This window comes from Lagopus muta, unplaced genomic scaffold (assembly GCF_023343835.1).
Source record: "Lagopus muta isolate bLagMut1 unplaced genomic scaffold, bLagMut1 primary scaffold_150, whole genome shotgun sequence".
NCBI classification, from domain to species: Eukaryota; Metazoa; Chordata; class Aves; order Galliformes; family Phasianidae; genus Lagopus; species Lagopus muta.
The window spans coordinates 538-20747 of record NW_026040201.1 but is presented as its reverse complement, the minus strand read 5'-3'; the positions used below and the strand labels follow the sequence as shown (position 1 = coordinate 20747).

The following is a 20210-nucleotide window of genomic DNA, read 5'->3' as shown; positions in this document are numbered from 1 at the left end:
CACCCCCCACTTGGTGCCACTCAGCAGCCCCTGCCCCCCCAGTACAGCCCCGATGGCACCTGGGGCCGGCGGTGGAAGCAAAGCGAAGAGTCTGGGGGGGACACCACAGTTGTCACCCCCACTTTTTATCGGCACACACCCCCTGCACCCTCATCATCCTCACCTTCATCACCAGAACCCACTGTGGCCCCCCCACCCTGGGCCAGCCAGGTGTTGGGGGGACAGCACGAAGTCAGCGTGACACCTGTCCTCACCCACTGGGTAACACCACTGTGGTGTCCCTGGGCCAGAGGTTGTGTCCCCATCCGTGTCACTCACAGGCTACCGCTAGCTGTGTGTCCCTATAGATGTCCCCCATCAGGTACCACTGGTTGTGTCCCTATAGATGTCCCCCACTGGGTACCACCACCCCCATCACACTGCTGTCAGTCTGCTCACCCCTCCGAGCGTCCCATGGGACGTTCCCACCCGGCACCCATGGGTGCTACGCTTGTGTCACTGGCGCTGACCCATTTGAGGAGGCTGCAGCCCCATCCGAGAAGCCCCCCAAAGCCAAGAGGCGCTGCTGCTCCTTCTGCAGCTCGTACTGACGGATCTTCTTCTTACGGTAATACAGGCGGTACAGAGCAGCCCCAACTGCAGCCAGCACCACCGCCACCACCGCCAGCGCCACCAAAAGGCCCACGTTGATGTCCCAGTCTGGGGCAGAAAGCGGTGTCAGCACCCCATGTGTGTCAACCTCCACTCCATACACCCATCCCCACATGCGTCACTGTCCCACATGTGCAACCACCAACCCCCTGTGCCCAGCCCCACGTGTGTCACCTCCACCCCCAATGCCCCCATCCCTATGTGTGTCACCATCCCACATTTGTCACCCCATCCCCCACCCCCCCGTGTGTCACCATTCCATGTGCTCACCGTCCCAGCTGTGTCACCGCCCCACATGTACCCCCCCCCCCTCCACTCACACTCCACTGTCACACTGACGCTCCGTCCAATCGTGCCCAAGGCGTTGCTGGCGCTGCACCAATACGTCCCGCTGTGGTTCCGGCTGACGACACACGGCTGTCGCATGAGGATGATAGTGCCATCCTTGTGACACGTCACCACTGGGTCGGGTTTTCCTCGTGCACGGCACCACTGATTCACCTCCTGGCCCTCCGTCCAGGTGTGGGTTGGGGGGCAGAGTTGGTCGTCCATGTGGGGTGGGGCTAGGGGGAAAAGTGGGGTTCAAAATTGGGCCAAAGGGTTTGCCTCGGGACCAGTGGGGTTTGCACAGGGACTGAGGGGTTTTGCATTCATAGCAGGAATTTTGCACCAGAGCTGTGGGATTTAGCACTAGGCCTAAGGGGTTTTGCACAAGACCGATGCAATCTAGCACCAGGGCTGAGGAGTTTTGCATTCACAGCAGGAATTTTGCACTACAACTAAGGGGTTTTGCACGAGAGCTGTGGGATTTAGCACTAGGCCTAAGGGGTTTTGCTCTGTGATCGCGGGGTTTCTGCACTGCCGTTACGGGGTTTTGCACCAGGGCTGTGGCCAACCCCCAACGCCGGCCACCCACCGCTGACATTCAGCCTCACGATGTCGCTCCATTTCGGAGCCCTGCCCTCCACTTTGGCCTCGCAGCGCAGCTCGGAGCCGTCGTGTTCCTCCGTCACCAGCAGTGTGAAGAGCAGCGGCGATGGCCCCCAGGGCGCCAACACCCTTTGCCCGACCGTCACCCGCAGCTCGATGCCCTCCCTGTGCCCTCCAGGCAGCTCGCAGCGTCCCGACACGTTCTGCATCGCCACGGGGATGTCGGTGCTGACACTGAGCTGCGGCGTGGGGAAATCTGTGGGTGACAATCAGAGAGGTGACGCCCATGGGATGCTGGCACAGAATGCTTGGGTTGGACGGACCCCAAGGATCACGGAGCTCCAACCCCCCCAGCTGCATGCAGGGCCACCAACCTCCCATCGAACACCATCCCAGCTGCCCCAACCCGGCCTCAAACGCCTCCAGGGATGGACGGCGCATCCACAGCTTCTCAGTGCAGCTGTTCCAGCACCTCTTCACTCTCATAAGAACAAACTTCCCCAAGTCCTCCCAACCCCTGTATGGGAACTGCTGAGTCACGGCTGGAACCTCTGATTGATCACCTGAGGTGAGCACTGAGGCAGCCAGAGGAGCACAGCTGAGGGCAATTCACCTGAGCTGCCAGAAGCCTGGCTCCCCCCTCCTAGACCTATTTAAGAGCTGGTTGCCATTGGGGAAGGAGCTCTGCTGGAGTTTTGTGAGCCCAGGATAAGGGTAAGCCTTCCATTTACTCTCTTTTGTTATCATAGTCTGCTTTGGCTAACTCTCTTGTTTATTCTGTGATTATAACAGCCTAATATTCTTTGATTATATACCCCCCCGCTGACCCCCAACCTCATTCTCCCCCCATTCCAGGCCTCCAGTTCTCCTTCTGCTCCATCTGGCTGCAGCCCCCAGATCCAACCTCAATCTTCCCTCCCTCAACTTCAAGCCATTTCCCCTTGTCCTGCTGTTATCCCCCCTTTCCAAGAGTTGATTCCCCTCCTGTTTGTAGGCTCCCTTTAGGTACTGAAGGCTACAATGAGGTCACGCAGGTCCCGCAGCCGCCTTTTCTCCAGGCCGAACAAGCCCAGCTCCCTCAGCCTGTTTCTGTAGAGGAGGTGCTGCAGCCCTCTGCCCACCTCAATGCTCTTCTCCCTGTCTCGGTGCCTCTCCTCTGGACCCTCTCCAGCAGCTCCCTGTCTTTCTTGCATTGAGATTCCCAGACCTGGATGCAGTTCTGCAGATGGGGCCTCTATGACAGCAGAGTGGTATAATCCCCCCAATCCCACTGCCACCCTTCTGCTAATGCAGCCCAGGATTCCATTTGCTTTCCAAGCTGTAATCACACACTGCTGCTTCGTGTTCAGCTTTTCACTCTCCAGGTCCTTCTCAGCAGGGCTGCTCCCCCCACCACTCTGTACACACCTGAGATTCCTCTGGCCCAAGTGCAAACCTTTGCATTTTCCGGTGCTGACCCTCATTAGATCCACCCATGCCCTCCTTCCCAGCCTGCTGAGGTCCCTCTGATCCCCATGTTGTCTCCACCTGTTGTCACCCCCCCTTGTCACCCTATTGTCTCCATGGTCTGACTGTTGTCGCCCCCACCATTCCCACTGTCACTGCTGACTGTTGTGACCCCCCCTCCATTGTCCCCTTGCTCCACCTGCAGCCCCCCCTGCACCCCTCCTTCCCCATGGTGCCACCCGCTGCCATTGTGCCACGCTCACCATAAATGTTCACCACCAGCTCCGTGCTCTGTGCCTCAGGCCCCACTCTCACCCTGCACACCAATTTGTGCTTTCCAGGCTGATTCCACAGCAGCCCCCCAGTCCCCGCACTCTGACTGTCCTCGCTGTATGGCTTCAGTGGTTCCCCATCCAGCAGCAGGGTGATGTTGGCTGCAGGGAAGGCGTTCTGGACGCTGCAGGTCAGGTTGAGCTCCTCGCCAGTTTCCAGGTGGACGTCGGCTGTTGTTTGGAGGGCTGGGGGGGATGAGGTAAGCGTGGGGGGGTCCGGGAAATCTGCAGTGGAGGAGAAGAGTCAGAGGGGAGGGCTGCAGGTGGACCAAGGGGACAACTAGGGGAGGGCAACAGTCAGACAGCAGTGACAATGGCAGTGGAGGGAGGGACAACAGTCAGACCACGGGGACAACAGCGTTAAAACGGTGACGAATGTGACCACGCTGGTAGCTCACCATAGATATCCACCAGCTGTGCAGTGGAGGTGATGTTGAACAGCGGGCCGTATGGCCGCAGGTCGAGCTCTGCACGGCAGGTGATGCTCTGCCCGTGGTCCTCCCGCCGTGCCGTCACCTCGTGTGTCACCAACACGTCCTCCGGCTGCTTCTGGGAGTGCCCCCAGAAAGTGGCTGTGTGCAGAGTGAGGCCACCACGGCACAGGGACACCGTCAGGTTGCGGACTGGGGACACGTTGGGGACAAGGCAGGACAGGATGTGAGCACGGCCGGACTGCAGGGGGGGAATTGGTGACAGCTCTGGCTGGTCCAATGGGCCTGGGGGGGGGAAAAAGGGGACAAAAGTGACAAAAGGTGAGAAAAGGTGACAATGATGAGGACTGAAGTTGATCATGTGGTGAGAAAAGCTGACAAGAGGTGACAAAAGGGAGAATGATGGTGACCAAAGGTGACAGTAATGGTGACAGAAGGGTGACAAGTAATGGTGACAGTGATGGCAACAGTGACGAAAGTGACAGGTCTTGGTGATGGTGACATTGGTGACCGAAGGTGACAACAGTGACAGGAGGTGCCAACGCCGTCTCCCGGCAGCCTTACGGTAGGCGATGAGCTCTGCCTTCTCCCACTCCCTGCCCCCGTGGCAGCGGAAGTAGCACTTCAGGCTGCTGTTCCACTCGGTGACGTCGCTCAGTGTCACATCCAGCACCGTCGCGTTGCGGGGCTGACGACTGTGGCGCGATGAAGTCTCCACGCCGCCCTGCACCTGGGGGTCACTGCAGGAAGTGCTGCAGGTGATGTTGAGGGAGCCGCCAAACGGAACCAACAGCACCGGGGGCTGCAGCCAGACGGAGCAGGAGGAGAACTGGGGGCCTGGAATGGGGGGAGAATGAGGTTGGGGTCAGTGGGGGTGGGGGGGTTGGAAGGACTTGGCGGCAGATGGTTGGAGGGGGTGGAGGACCCCCATATGGGTCCCAAGAACCGCCCATATGGGGATGTGGGGACCCTCAAATCTGTCCTCCAGGGGATACAGGGTATGGAGGACCCCCATATGGGGCCATGGGAACTCCCCCCCCCCCCTGTTTGTTCCATATGGGGAAGCACCACTTCACCCCCCTCACCCCCCATAGTTCCCCTCTCAGGAAGCAGAGCTGTGTGGGAACTGATTTCCACTTCCTCCTCCACCCCCAAAGCATGGGGGGGGGGTCACACGTGGGGGAGGTAACACAAATGAGGGGCACACGTGGTAGTGGTGGGGGGGGGGGAAGCATGCTGCTATGGGGCACGAGGTGGTGGGGAGGGTGCATGGATTCTGACTTCATCCTACACCCCCCCTGTTTCCAAATCAATAATAATAATAATGTAACTAATTAAAGTGGGGGTGACAGCTGTGACCATCTGCTGAGTGACCTCCAGATGCTGACAGCTACTGTCAGGCATGAGCAAGGGGGAGAGGGGAGGGGTGGATTCTGACCCCTCCACCCCCCCCCCCCCCCTATTTCCGGATGGGAAAAGGAAAAGAAAGTAACAATAATAAAAATTAAATAAACAAATAAAGAATTCCGGGGAATTCCTGAGTGCCAAAAAGGGATTTTGTAACTGATAGGAAATGAAAAGAATCCCTGGGCCCTCCCCGAAGGCTTCCGGAGTTGGGGAGAGGAGGGGGGGGGGGGGGGGCACGCACACACATGTGAGCCATTGTGTGTCCATAGGGACCCCCAGATCTCTGTGCCCCACGTATCCCTACGATCCCACACCCCCATGTCCCTCTTCCCCATCTATCTCAGTGTTCCACACATCCCTGTGCCCCACGTAGCCCTGTGACTCCATAACCCCATGTCCCCGTGACCCCATACCCCCACATCCCCATGCCCCACTTATCCCTGTGATCCTATGACTCCATATCCCAGTGCCCCATATAGCCCTGTGACCCCATAGCCCTGTGCCCCCACACTTCTATATCCCCATAGACCACATAGCCCTCTGACTGCACCCATTGCCATCCCAAACTGCTGCCCCCCACTCCATTGCCCCATACCCCTCTGACTGCCCCCCACTGCTGCCCCCCACCCCATTTCTCACCTGTAAGCACACTCAGGCAGCCCAGCAGCAGTGGGAGTGCAGTGCGACGCATTGTGGGATCAATGGGAATGCAGGGGGACGGATCCTATGGGGATCCCCACAACTTTGGGGTCCAATTGGGATCCCCAAGAACTCTCCCAATCGGGTCCAACTGGGAGCTCCAGGTGATGGGATCCAATCAGGATCTCCAATGGGGTCCGATCAGGATCTCCAGATTATAGGGTCCAATTAGAATCTCCAAGAATTATCCAATAGGATCCAATGGTGATCTCCAGGCGATGGGATCTGATGGACTCAGGACCCCCAGGACCCCCCCGATGGTTCCCACTCCTGTCCTCCTGAATCCCGGCACTCAATGGGGTCAGAATCCCGCGGCCGCCCTACGGTCCGCTCCCCTCTTCCGCGCTCCGCCCCCGGGGCCGCCCCTATTTCCATTGCGGCCCTATAGAGTCTGAGCCTCGCCCCCAGTAGGGCGGAGGGACCGCGGGGGGGGGGGGGGGGAATTCCGGGATGGAGGGGACTTTGGAGCGGGGAATGCCCGGGAAAGGGCGGGGAGGGGGGAGTCCCGCTGCGGGGTGCAGATCGTTTCAGCCCTATAGACACAATATGGGGAAGGTCGAGCCCCTGCTGCCCCAACACGGGGCAGATTTCTGCCCTACTGCCCCTACATGGGGCAGATTTGGAGCCCCTATTACCCCTACATGAGACTCCATACGACCCCCTATGCCTCAAACTCCCCAAATCTGCCTCAAATCTGTGCCCCCCCCCCCACCCCACGTGATTTCCCCATGACGTCACCACGTGACCTCATCCCCCAAATGCGTGGGTTTGGGTTCTGCTTTTTTCTTTAAATTCCCGTTTTTTGGGGACTTTTCTCACCCAATGGCAGCAGTGGGGCGACAGCGACGGGACCCCAGTGATGGAAGGAGGAGAACCCCCCTGGGACCCCAATAATGGCACCTTTGGGACCCCCATAATGGAAGTGGGCTGACCCCCATATTCGCAATGATGTGACCCCATGGAACCCCAGTAACAGTGGATGACCCCACTGAGAAGCACAGGGGGGAACTGAAGGGAAATCGGTGGCTCTGGGTGTCATTTTCTACCAGGACATAAGGGAAATTCCCCCCAGATAGGACACTTTCACCCAGAAATTCCACTTTCCTCCCCAAAATATGATACATTCTCTGAGAATTATGAAGTTTTCTCCCCTAAAATAACACTTTTCTCCCAAATATAGGATATTACCTCCCACAAATACCAGTTTTCACCCCAAAAATACGACATTTCCTCCTTGAAAGCTAATATTCCACATTTTTTGAAAGAAAACTGGTATTTCTGGGAGAAAATGTCTTATTTTTTGGATGAGATGAGAGGGACAGCGTCTGAAAACCAAAAGGCTACTTTGAACTGGGTTGTATGGAGCTCCTCCTCTCCGACCATGAAGTCCCTTGGATCTGCAGGTCTTCTGATCAGAAGGTCTTCTGCCATAGCAGCAGCGGCGGGCTTTAACAGCCTGCAGTGCTTCCTGCAGAGGCATCCCTGCGGCGCTCTGATGGGTGACCGAAGCCCAGTTGCAGGGCGCGCAGTTTGCAGCATGGTTTGGTCAGAACAGCATTTCACAGGTGTTGCAGTTAGAAAGGTTACTGCAATAGTAAGTAATTGGCAACCAAAAATAAATGCAATGCTCACCCGGGTCCTAGGCTTGTAGAAGAAAACTCCAAGGAGAAAGACCTCCAGAAAGAGAATCACAGAATCATCTCTAGATGGGAGTCCGTGACAGGGGCACAAACCCAGGAGACAGAAGAGAGAAAAAAAAAAGCAATCGTACATATTAACAGCGCAGCCAGCTCCCGCCCCACAACTAATGAAACACGGCACGTGGCAGGCCACGCACTCTGGGGGAGGGAGAGAGAATAGGGAGACAGCAGATGGGTCTAACAAGAAAAAAAACCAACGGCAGCGATCTGAGAAGGAGCAGTAATTTACTAAACCCAACCAAACCAAACGAGAAACAAACAGAGCATCAAACACAAGTTCTTACACAGGGGAAGCACGCACCTTTTTCGCTGCTTTGGTCCAGCTGGGAATTCCACCTTCTTTCCTCTGCACTCCAGGTCCTCCAGGAACGTCGCTCCTCTCCTCCTGTCTGAGAGCCCAAAATACCCATAAGGGCATTCAAGGACCAGAACAGGAACTCTTTAACACACTTTACACGATGCTCTGATGTGGAACAATGACAACAAAAGTCACAAATCACAGCAGAGATCCTTCCCCAGCAGCAGCCAGCCCTTAAATGGGGTCCAGGAGAGGTGCAGCCAGGCTCTGCCCCTTCGTTACACATCTGCATCGCCTTCACCTGCACTTCCACAGCTGGCTCGGTCCTCACCTCAGGTGTTCAATCAGCGCTCCAGGCCCTGACCCAACAGCTCCCATTCGCAGGGCTACGAAACGACAGCTGTGTGTCACTGGGAGCACTGGGTGTGCAATCAGCACTCGCTGCATCCCCAGCAGTGATTGCAGCCCTTTGCTCTCTGGGCTGCTCACACAGATCTATGAAAATAAGCGATATTTTAGGGTTAAAAGCAGGGATTTCTATGAAAATAAGCGATATTTTAGGGTTAAAAACAGGGATTTCTATAAAAATAAGCGATATTTAAGATGAAAAACACGGCTTTCCGAGAAAAATACCAGCCTGCGCGGCGCATGCGCAGTAGGGTGCCTGAGCTGCGCATGCGCAGTAGGGTGCCTGAGCTGCGCATGCGCAGTAGGGTGCCTGAGCAGCGCATGCGCAGTAGGGTGCCAGTCTGCCGCACGCGCAGAACGGTGTCTGCCTGGCGCATTGCTAGAACAAAGCAATGTTTAAGGGGAAAGACAGGGATTTCTATGAAAATAGGCGATATTTAAAGGGAAAAACAGGGATTTCGACGAAAATAAGCGATATTTTAGGGTTAAAAACAGGGATTTCTATGAAAATAAGCGATATTTAAGGGTTAAAAACAGGGATTTCAACGAAAATAAGGGATATTTAAGGGGAAAAAATGGGATTTCGACGAAAATAAGCGATATTTTAGGGTTAAAAGCAGGGATTTCTTTGAAAATAAGCGATATTTAAGGGGAAAAACAGGGATTTCTATGAAAATAAGCGATATTTTAGGTTAAAAAGAGGGATTTCTATGAAAATAAGCGATATTTAAACGGAAAAAGTGGGATTTCTATGAAAATAAGCGATATTTCAGGTTAAAAACAGGGATTTCTATGAAAATAAGCGATATTTAAGGGAAAAAACAGTATTTCAGCATCACCCCAATATCTCCACTATGATCACGTCCATCCCTGTGACGCTCTCTGATGTCAGCCCCAAGTGATTTTCCAACATCTCTCCAGTGTCATCTCAACAATTTCATCCCCATCACACCTGTGTCACTCCAGCAACATTAACCCAGCGTCATTCCCTGATATCAGCCCCAATGATACCCCAACATCACCCACCAACATCACTGACACATCATAGTATCGCCTCCCAGCATCTCCCCAGTAACGTCCCCCCCCCACAACATCACCCCTTTGTCTCATCCCTCAACATCAGCCTACAGCATGACTGCACACATAGACCCAGCATCACTCCAGTGTCACACCAGTGCACCCCCACCAGTGTCACCCCAGCGTCACTCCCTGATGCCATCCTTGAGTGAAACCCCGACGTCATCCTAGTCTCATTGCAATGCAACCTCCCAGCTTCACTCTAACAACATCACCCCGCAAAAACCCCCAACATCACCCTTACCATTAATTACCTACTGTAATGTTGCAGTAAGATGGAAAATGCAACAACAGTAGCAGAGAAGCAATGTCCCAGGCTGTAGTAAATGAGGATGTGCTCAAACACAGCAGCCGTAAACACAGAAACAAAACAAAAACCTGCTTACCTTTAGAAGACCTCACGCAAGCACAGATCTCTAGCCAAAGCCCCTCACTTCTGATGCCAATGCTTAAATGAGACCCGGGAGGGGGTGGAGCCTGGCTCCACCCCCTTCCATCACTCAGGTGCGTTTCATGCACCTGAGCTTCTATGGTTTGTCCCTTCTCAATCATTGTTTCAAGCCACAACTTAGGGTTTCCACTACACCCCCCCAACAGTATCACTCCAACATCACTCCCTGATGTCCCCCCCATGATGCTCCAACATCACCCCCCAGCATCACTCCCCAGCATCACCCCCCCACATCATCCCAGGGTCAGCCCAGTGTTACCCCAGTGTCACCCCAACTATGTCACTGCAATGTCACTCCCTGATGTCACCCTGCAGTAATAACCCAACACCGCCCCCAGCGTCACTCCCCAGTATCACCCAAGTGTCATCCCTATGTCAGCTGCCATACAGGCAGGTGCCAGGTTCACGCACTGAGGATGTCAAATCCTGAATTGCTTTCACGATGGTCTTTAATTGCAAAGAAAGTCGGCGACACGTTTCTCACTGCAGAGCCACAAGCTGTCCCCACCAATTTGGCAAACAGCGCTCACTCCGATCACACCGGTGATCTCAACTCTGCCATCCAGGCTGCACACACAGCTTTTCAGCATCTTCTGTATCAGTACCGAAATTTGTGTGCTGTATCAGTACTGAAATTTGTGCTCCCCTATCTATTAGAAATTTTACTGAATGCCTTTGAGGACAGACTTCAATCAAAAATGCACGCCATTGTTGCTCATCCTTTGATCAAACTCCCCTTGCCGGACAGGTAGATCCAATCACCTGCTTGTAATTAGGTTTTTTTTGTTGTTTACAGCCTGAAGCAGTGATGGAGCACCTGGTGAGGGGTGTGGCCAGCCCTGCCAGCACAGGTGGAAGCAATTTACCTGTGGGACCGGATAGGGCTGAGCTTGGCTCCACCCCCTCCCTGCCCATATTTAAGGGCTGGGAACAGACAGGGCAGCATTCTGCTTGGGAACTGCCTCCTTGGGAGCATTGGGAGCGAGTTCTGCCCTTTGGAATGGGGTGAGTGATTGGTGCTTTGTTGCAGGGCTCTGGTCTTTCTCTTTTTGGGGATCCTGACCACTTTTAAGGGCTGGAAGCTGTAAGGGCAGCATTTCTCCATGGAGGCTGCTTCCTTTGGGGTGTGGGCTGAGTGTTTGTTTTTGGAATGGGGTCATTGATTTCTTCTTTACTGCTGGATTGTAATTTCACTTTCTGGGGTGCTCCTGACCACATTTAAGGTCCGTCAGCACAAGGAGCAGCGACTGCACCTGGAGACTGCTTCCTTTAGAGTGTGGGGTGAACCCTTGAAACTGGGTGAGTGAGTCTTTATTCCAGGGTTGCAATATCTTGTTGTTGGGGGGATCCTGACCCCACTTAAGGGCTGTCAGCCTTTAAGGTGGTATCTGTCTTTAGAGACCATCTCCTTGGGAGTGTGGGGTGAGCTCTGGTCCTTGAGAAAGGATGAGTGATTCCTTCTTGTTTTAGGGCTGTGACTTTTCCTGTTTTCGGGGCATCCTGACCACACTGAAGTGCTGGCAGATGTAAGGGCAATGTTGATCTCTGGAGACTGTCTCCTGTGGAGCAGGGGTGAGTTTTGGCCTTTGAGAAGGGTGTAAGTGGTTTCTTTGTTTTTTCTTTATTTCAGGCCTGCAATCTCCCCTTTTTTTTTTTTTTTTTTTTTTTTTTTTGGTAGTATCCTGACCACATTTAAGGGGTGGAAGCCATAAGGGCAGCATCTCTACCTGCTTCCTTGGCTGTGTGGGCTGAGCATTCATCTTTGGAATGGGGTAACTTCTTCTTCCTTTATTTCAGGGCTGTTATGCACTGCTTCCAACCATGCAGAGTTGTTTAAGGGCGTTCTGTGCACCCTTAGGTGTAATAAATCTTCATCTTTATAGAAAGCCAAGGATTGTCCTCTTCTGGACTGCTGTACTCAGCATCACCCCAGCGTGATGCAGTGAAGCCCCTGGTCTGCTGAATACTGGGACTGGCCCAGAGAGGCTTTGTGATGGATGTGGATTATCCCAGCTGGAGTACCTGGTACAGTTGGTGGTGATCTCGTCCAACTGCCACACAACGAATAGGAACTTCCACAGCCAGATCAGGCTGCCCAGAGGCTGACTCAGCCTCACCTTGGAAGGGACAGGGCATCCATCACATGTCTGGGTAACCTGTTCCACTGTGTCACCACCATCACTGTACAAGATTTTCTTTATATGTAGGCTAAATCTTTCCTTGTTCTTCCCTTCAGGTGTTGAAAGGCTGTTACCAGATCACCTCAGAGCCTTCACTTCTGCAGGCTGAACAGCTCCAGCTCTCTCTCTCTTTCCTGTAAAGGCGTTCCATCCCTCGGTTCAACTTTGTGGCTGTTCTCTGGATGTGCTCCAACAGCTCCACGTCTGTCCTGCGCTGCGGACATCCACATCCAGACGCAGCACCTCCAGGTGAGGCCTCACAGCGCAGAGCAGAGGGGTAGGACCGCCTCCCTTCACCTACTGACCGCACATCTTTGGATGGAGCCCAGCATACGGTTGGCTTTCTGGGCCAGGAAGGTACATCGCTGAGTGCCACTACTCAGCCTGTTGAGGTCTCTCTGGATGGCGTTGTCCCTCTGGTGTGTCACTGCACCCCACAGCTCAGTGTCATTAGGGTGCACTCAACCCCACTGTCAGTGTCACTGATGAAGGGGCAATCCCAGGTGTTTGTGCAAACTCAGCAAAGAACACCTTGAGAGCAGCCCCACAGAGAAGGACTTGTGGATCGCGGTGGATGAGCCGGGATCCATGAGTGGACATCAGCCAGCAGAGCGCGCTTGCAGCCTGGAAGGCCAGCTGTGTTCTGGGCTGCATTAAAGAAGAGCGGCCAGCAGGGAGAGGGAGGTGATCGTCCCCATCTACTCGGCTCTTGTGAGGCTTCATCTGCAGCGCTGCATCCAGGCCTGGGGCTCCCAGCACAGGAAGGACGTGGAGCTCATGGAGCGGGTCCAGAGGAGGCACTGAGATGATCAGATGGTTGGAGCAGCTCCCCTGCAAGGAAAGGTTGAGGGAAGTAGGCTTGTTCAGCCTGGAGAAGAGAAGGCTTGGGGGCGAACTCATTGCAGCCTCACAGTACTTGAAGGGGGGAACAGCAGGAAGGGGAACGGCTGTTTACGAGGGTGGATCGTGATAGGACAAGGGGAAATGGTTTTAAACTGAAACAGGGGAGGTTTAGGTTGGTTATTAGGAGGAAGCTTTTCACACAGAGGGTGGTGACGCACTGGAACGTGCTTCAGAGTCACTTCCAGGAGGATCTGCTCCTCGATTCTTTGCAGCACAGAGGTGAGACTGACACATTGGTGGTTCCCAGGGTCACACTTTATATCTGCAGTAACAGCTGTGCTGTCGCCTTTTTTCTGCTCACCAGGGACTTCACCTGACTGCCTCGACTTCTCAGATACCACTGAGAGTGGCTCGGTGACTGCAGCGGTGAATTCCCTCAAGGCTCTGGGACTCGTCTCATCAGGACCCAAAGACTCCTGGATGCTCGGGTCCTCAGGTGGTCCAGAACCTGATCTCCCATCACAGTGTGGGATAGGGAGGGGTCTGTGGGATCGGCATTTCTTCCTCAGTCCCCACCTACTAAACTAAAGGTGAAGGCAGTGTATAATGAGCAGTTATCAGAGAAGATGGAAGATGGGTGTTGTTGGGTACCTGAGCCTTCTCCTTGTCTGTTGTTCCCAGCTGCAGTGCTGCTGGTAAGCAGCATCACGCACAGAGTGCAGCCACATTGATCAAAGAAAGGAGTGCAGGTTTGTGAAAGAGGCACATCTGCAGGGCAGTGCCTTCATTACTGCTTTGTGTCCCACAGGTGACAGCGGAGTTGCAGCACTCCCGAGTGCCGTAATGACTGCATGGAGATGCGTGGCTCTTCATGGGAACAGCAAGGAACCGGAATCTGCATTTCCTGGAACGCCCCGGAACCTCGCTTTGCTGGCTGGTAATTGTCTGCCCAGCAGGTAAGGGCAATGCTCACCCATCAGTGTTTACCCACTCCATAGCATGGCACAGCACGGTGCTCCCAGAGCTCTTCATTGCACTTCACGGTGCCCTGGATGCTGCCTGTCCTTTTCTTTCTGTGTTCTCCTTGTCTCTGGCCTTTCACTGCAGTGTTTTCCTTCCCTTTGCCCTTGCTGTTCCCTACTGCGTTGTCTTGCCCTCCTGTTTTTGTGTTCCATGCCACGTTCATTTGGCCGTTGCCCTTGGCTTTCTTTGCCGCATTCACTTCAGCATTCAGTTTTGGTGTTCCGTACTGCGTTCTCTCGCCCTCCTGTTTTGGCATTTCCTTCCATGTTCTCTTAGCCATTGCCATTGGCTGGGCATTCTCTTGCCCTCCTGTTTTTGTGTTCCATGCTGGGTTCTCTTGGCCATTGCCCTTGGCTTTCTTTACCACATTCACTTTGGCATTCAGTTTTGGCGTTCCCTGCTGCGTTCTCCCGCCCTCCTGTTTTGGCGTTTCTTGCCGTGTTCTCTTGGCCATCATCCTGGGCATTTCCTTCCATGTTCTCTTAGCCCTTGCCCTCCTGTTTTTGTGTTCTATGCCACATCTCTTGGCTATTGCCCTTGGCTTTCTGTAGCCACATTCGCTTCAGCATTCAGTTTTGGCGTTCCCGGCAGCATTCTCTCACCCTCCTGTTTTGGCATTTCCTGCCACGTTCTCTTGGCCCTTGCCTGGGCATTCCCTGCAGCGTTCTCTTTGACCTCCTAACTTGCTGTTCCAGCCACATTCTGCATTGGCCTTCTTTGCCGTGTTCTTTTTGGCCTCCTATTTTGGCATTTCCTGCCATGTTTTCTTAGCCCTTGCTTGGGCATTCCATGTCGTATTCCCTTGTCCTTTTGTTTTGGCATTTTGTGCTGCATTCTCTTGGCCTTTGCCCTTGGCCTTTCCTGCTGTGTTCTCTTTGGCTGTATTCTGACCTTTCCTGTTGTGTTCTCCTTGCCCTTACCTTGGTTTTCCATTGGTGCTCTCTTTGCTCTTGCCCTTGCCTTAGCTTGGCTGTTTGCTTTGCATTTACCTTGGTTTTCCATGAGAGTTCTGCTTCCCTTTGCCTGCCCTGGGAGTTCTGCTTGCCTTCGGCACTCTGGGATTAGCTGGGAGGCAACATTAAAGTTAACCTTGACCTGAACCCGTAGCTGAATGGGAGTTCTAACAATAATTGTGTTAACCTGCAGCGTATCTGTAAACCAAACCCTTAACGCAGTATTGAAAATGTCTCTTAACCTGAATGCTGCTGTAAAAATAATGCCTCATGTTTTTTGTCAAATAACCTTAATTGTGATTGTAGTGCAGAATACTGATGTTAGACCAACTGTAACTTCAACCCTATCAATAACATTAATTATATCCCTAATGTTAATTATAATTATAATTAATTACAACCCTTGTGTCATCATTACAGCAATGTGCTCAGGGTGCAGCCCCACACATGCGGGGCAGCGCCTTCATTACTGCGTTGTTTCTCACAGGTGGCAGCAGAGCTGCGTTGCTCCTGAGCGCTTTAAGGACAGCACGGAGATGCGTGGCTCTTCACGGCAGCAGCAGAAACTGAAATCTGCATTTCCTGGAATGCCCTGGAACCTCGCTTTGCTGGCCGGTAATTGTCTGCCCAGCAGGTAAGGGCAATGCACACCCACCAATGTTTACTCATTACTTACTGAGACACAAGGTAGGGTTCCCAGAGCTCATTTCTGCACTTCATGGTGTCCTGAATGCTGCCTGTCCTTTTCTTTCTGTGTTCTCCTTGCCTCCAGCCTTTCCCTGCAGCGTTCTCCTTGCCCTTGGCTTTTCCTGCTGCGTTCTCTTGCCCTCCTGTTTTGGCGATCCCTGTGGCATTCTCTTGGCCATTTGCCCTTGGCCACCTTCGCTGCGTTCTCTTTGGCCTTCGGTTTTGGCCATGTGTGCCACATTCCCTTGGCCTTTGTCATTGGCCTTCTTTGCCACGTTCCCTTTGCCTCCCGTTCTGGCGTTCCCTTACAACACTATTTTTGCCTTCAGTTCTGGCATTTGTGGCTGCGTTCTCTTTGGCCATTGCCCTCGGCCATCTTTGCCACATTCCCTTTGGCCTCCTGTTCTGGCTTTCCCTGCAGCGTTCTCTTTGGCTTCGGTTTTGGCGTCCCCTTCCACGTTCTCTTTGGCCATTGCTCCCGGCCTTCTTTGCCACATTCCCTTTGGCCTCTTGTTTTGTCTTCTCCTACAGCATTCTCTTTGCCTTTGGTTTTGGCCTTTAGTGCCGCATTCTCTTTGGCCATTGCCCTTGACCTTCTGCATCGGCCTTCCCAGCAGCGTTCTCATGGACTTCGCCCTCCATTTTGGCCTTCTGCGTTGATCTCTTTGGTCTCTGTTCTGGCGTTCTCTGCGGCTTCTCCTTGGGCCTGACCTCTGATGTGACTTTTGGCATTCTCCAAGCCTTTCCCATCCCTTTGCCTTTGCCCTCTGTTTTGGCGTTCCCTCGGCTGTTCTCCTTGCCTTTTGCAGGTGACTTTGCCTTGGCCTTCCCTAACGGTCACTCTAACCCTAATCCTGATGTACCTAACCCTAGTACCTTCCCTGTTAAGTACTCCTAACCTTACTCTGAAGCTATTTCTTGGAGCGGTGTTTGGCTTCCACATTTTGTGGGGGTGGGCTGACGGTGAGCACAGTTTGGGTCTCGGTGTTCCTCCTTCTAAAGCATGTCTCTGTATTACAGGTGAAGATGCCTTCGATGCTTCCAGTCGATGACTTCCCCCCTGCGATGCCATTGGCTTTTTTGGCCTCCCACACTCACCGCCAGCTCAGTTCAGTTGAGCCGTTACCCGAATCCCCACTCCGTTCCCTTTCCACGATCTTCCTGTCACTGTGCCACAAGCCCCCACCAAGGTCATCGCAGGCAACTTGTGGGATGCAGCACTCGGTCTCATTGCAGTTCATCCCATCAGCTTCAGCCCAGCGATCCAACCCACCGGCACCCTTCCTGAGGGCCCTTCTGTTCCCAGGCCAATCAACGCTTCCTTCTGATGCCATCTGCGTTCCTTCCTGGCCACTTTAAGACTCGTGCCCCTTTGTGGCCATTTTGAGAGTTGCGCTGATTTCAGCGTGTGCGTTCAATTGACTTCAACCAAATTGGCTTCAGCTTTACATTCAATTAATGTAAACCGAATTGGCTTTAGCTTTACATTCAGTTGACTTCAACCAAATTGGCTTTAGCTTTACATTCAATTAATGTAAACCAAATTGGCTTTAATTTTACATCCAATTAATGTAAACCAAATTGGCTTTAAGTTTGCCTTGCTTACGGGGTTGGGTTAGCTTTGCTTTGTTTGTTCTAGCGCAGGGCTAACCCAACCCCGTAACCAAGGGCCGGTGGAGGCGATTTTGTTCCTCCCGGCCAGTCTGAGACTCGCGCCCCCTTGTGGCCATTTGAAGAGTTGCGCTGATTTCAGCGTCTGCATTCAGTTAATCTCAACCAAATTTGGCTTTAGCCTTGCAGTCATTTTGCATCAACCAAATTGGCTTTGGCTTTGCATTCAACTTAATTCAACCAAATTGGCTTTAGCTTTACATTCACTTAATGTAAACCAAATTGGCTTTAGTTTTACATCCAATTAAATGTAAACGAAATTGGCTTTAGTTTTACATCCAATTAATGTAAACCAAATTGGCTTTAGCATTGCCTTGCTTACGGGGTTGGGTTAGCTTTGCTTTGTTTGTTCTAGCGCAGGGCTAACCCAACCCCGTAACCAAGGGCCGGCGGAGGCGATTTTGTTCCTCCCGGCCAGTCTGAGACTCGCGCCCCCTTGTGGCCATTTGAAGAGTTGCGCTGATTCCAGCCTCTGCGTTCAATTAATCTCAACCAAATTGGCTTTAGCCTTGCAGTCATTTTGCATCAACCAAATTGGCTTTAGTTTTACATTCAATTGACTTCAACCAAATTGGCTTTAGCTTTACATTCACTTAATGTAAACCAAATTGGCTTTAGTTTTACATCCAATTAAATGTAAACGAAATTGGCTTTAGTTTTACATTCAATTAATGTAAACCAAATTGGCTTTAAGTTTGCCTTGCTTACGGGGTTGGGTTAGCTTTGCTTTGTTTGTTCTAGCGCAGGGCTAACCCAACCCCGTAACCAAGGGCCGGCGGAGGCGATTTTGTTCCTCCCGGCCAGTCTGAGACTTGCGCCCCCTTGTGGCCATTTGAAGAGTTGCGCTGATTTCAGCGTCTGCATTCAATTAATCTCAACCAAATTGGCTTTAGCCTTGCAGTCATTTTGCATCAACCAAATTGGCTTTGGCTTTGCATTCAAACTATTTCAACCAAATTGGCTTTAGTTTTACATCCAATTAATGTAAACCAAATTGGCTTTAAGTTTGCCTTGCTTACGGGGTTGGGTTAGCTTTGCTTTGTTTGTTCTAGCGCAGGGCTAACCCAACCCCGTAACCAAGGGCCGGTGGAGGCGATTTTGTTCCTCCCGGCCAGTCTGAGACTCGCGCCCCCTTGTGGCCATTTGAAGAGTTGCGCTGATTTCAGCGTCTGCATTCAGTTAATCTCAACCAAATTGGCTTTAGCCTTGCAGTCATTTTGCATCAACCAAATTGGCTTTGGCTTTGCATTCAACTTAATTCAACCAAATTGGCTTTAGCTTTACATTCACTTAATGTAAACCAAATTGGCTTTAGTTTTACATCCAATTAAATGTAAACGAAATTGGCTTTAGTTTTACATCCAATTAATGTAAACCAAATTGGCTTTAGCATTGCCTTGCTTACGGGGTTGGGTTAGCTTTGCTTTGTTTGTTCTAGCGCAGGGCTAACCCAACCCCGTAACCAAGGGCCGGTGGAGGCGATTTTGTTCCTCCCGGCCAGTCTGAGACTCGCGCCCCCTTGTGGCCATTTGAAGAGTTGCGCTGATTCCAGCCTCTGCGTTCAATTAATCTCAACCAATTTGGCTTTAGCCTTGCAGTCATTTTGCATCAACCAAATTGGCTTTAGTTTTACATTCAATTGACTTCAACCAAATTGGCTTTAGCTTTACATTCACTTAATGTAAACCAAATTGGCTTTAGTTTTACATCCAATTAAATGTAAACGAAATTGGCTTTAGTTTTACATCCAATTAAATGTAAACGAAATTGGCTTTAGTTTTACATCCAATTAAATGTAAACGAAATTGGCTTTAGTTTTACATTCAATTAATGTAAACCAAATTGGCTTTAAGTTTGCCTTGCTTACGGGGTTGGGTTAGCTTTGCTTTGTTTGTTCTAGCGCAGGGCTAACCCAACCCCGTAACCAAGGGCCGGCGGAGGCGATTTTGTTCCTCCCGGCCAGTCTGAGACTTGCGCCCCTTTGTGGCTGTTCTGAGAATTGCAATGTCTTTGGATGGGCTGAGATCTGCACTGCTTTTGAGGTGGGTTCTCACAAATGCGGTGTCACTAATGGGGTATGGTGGGTTTGTACTCTTTCTCTGGTTGGTCTGATGTCTATGTGAACCATGTGTTACAGCTGTACTGCATATGTGTGTGCTGCGCCTGTAAATTGCGTTGTGCCATGTACACAATATGTGTTATGTTGCGCCTGTAAACTGTGTTGTGCCATATACAGAATGTGTGGATGCTGTGCCTATAAACTAAGTTGGGGAATCACAGACCCCTATTCATTACATGTTCTGCTTCTCAATGCATAGTTGCTGGTATAGCGTGTATATACATACATGTATATGATTGTATGAGTCCTGCCTTGTGGAAACAGTGCTGTAATAAACAAATAGTTAAACAATGCACGTGCGTTGTGTGTCTTGCTTTGTCACGGCAAGGACTTGAAGGACACTGGAACGTAGGTGAGAAAGGTAGGTGTGGAGGGTGGTAGACTTAGACATGGGGTTAGACTTAGACTTTTCGGGTTAGACTTAGACTTTTCGGGTTAGACTTAGACTTGGGGTTAGACTTAGACTTTTCAGGTTAGACTTAGACTTAGACTTTTCGGGTTAGACTTAGACTTTTCGGGTTAGACTTAGACTTTTCGGGTTAGACTTAGACTTTTCGGGTTAGACTTAGACTTTTAGACGTGGGGTTAGACTTTTAGACGTGGGGTTGGACTTAGACTCTTTTTGGGGTTAGACTTCTAGACTTCTAGACTTGGTTATAGGGTTATAGGGTTATAGGGTTATAGGGTTATAGGGTTATAGGGTTATAGGGTTATAGGGGTTATAGGGTTATAGGGGTTATAGGGTTATAGGGTTATAGGGTTATAGGGTTATAGGGGTTATAGGTGTTATAGGGTTATAGGGTTATAGGGTTATAGGGTTATAGGGTTATAGGGTTATAGGGTTATAGGGTTATAGGGTTAGGTTATAGGGTTATAGGGTTATAGGGTTATAGGGTTATAGGGT

General features: G+C 51.8%; 1 protein-coding gene across 8 annotated transcripts; it reads right to left on the bottom strand.

Annotated features, from left to right (window-relative positions):
* Positions 1-51: 51 nt before the first annotated feature.
* On the bottom strand, positions 52-8607 carry LOC125687687 (intercellular adhesion molecule 5-like). Of its 8 annotated transcripts, none has more exons than XM_048932927.1 (10): positions 8528-8607; positions 8226-8389; positions 7898-8059; positions 7241-7598; positions 4355-4627; positions 3758-4075; positions 3291-3584; positions 1568-1837; positions 972-1214; positions 53-699 (listed from the first exon to the last, which is right to left on the bottom strand). In XM_048932927.1, exons 4-10 carry the CDS (start codon positions 7374-7376, stop codon positions 485-487), a joined length of 1749 nt encoding a protein of 582 aa, XP_048788884.1. In that variant the 5' UTR covers positions 7377-7598; positions 7898-8059; positions 8226-8389; positions 8528-8607; the 3' UTR covers positions 53-484. The 8 variants fall into 8 exon arrangements, with proteins under 8 accessions (XP_048788890.1, XP_048788884.1, XP_048788885.1 ...); XM_048932928.1 differs by having other exon boundaries at positions 7241-7388; positions 7529-7598; positions 8226-8582; XM_048932933.1 differs by lacking the exons at positions 8226-8389; positions 8528-8607 and having other exon boundaries at positions 52-699; positions 7241-7388; positions 7529-7598; positions 7898-8034.
* Positions 8608-20210: the final 11603 nt, after the last annotated feature.

What these genes read in the sequence shown, in the direction of transcription:
- LOC125687687 (XM_048932926.1), bottom strand. Translation starts at nt 7,669, where the DNA reads ATGTACGATTGCTTTTTTTTTTCTCTCTTCTGTCTCCTGGGTTTGTGC. An exon ending in TCCATACAACCCAGTTCAAA is followed by an intron (nt 4,628 to 7,240) that starts GTAGCCTTTTGG and finishes CCCCCATTCCAG; the next exon opens with GCCCCCAGTTCTCCTCCTGC. An exon ending in ACAGCTGGTGGATATCTATG is followed by an intron (nt 3,585 to 3,757) that starts GTGAGCTACCAG and finishes CCTCCACTGCAG; the next exon opens with ATTTCCCGGACCCCCCCACG.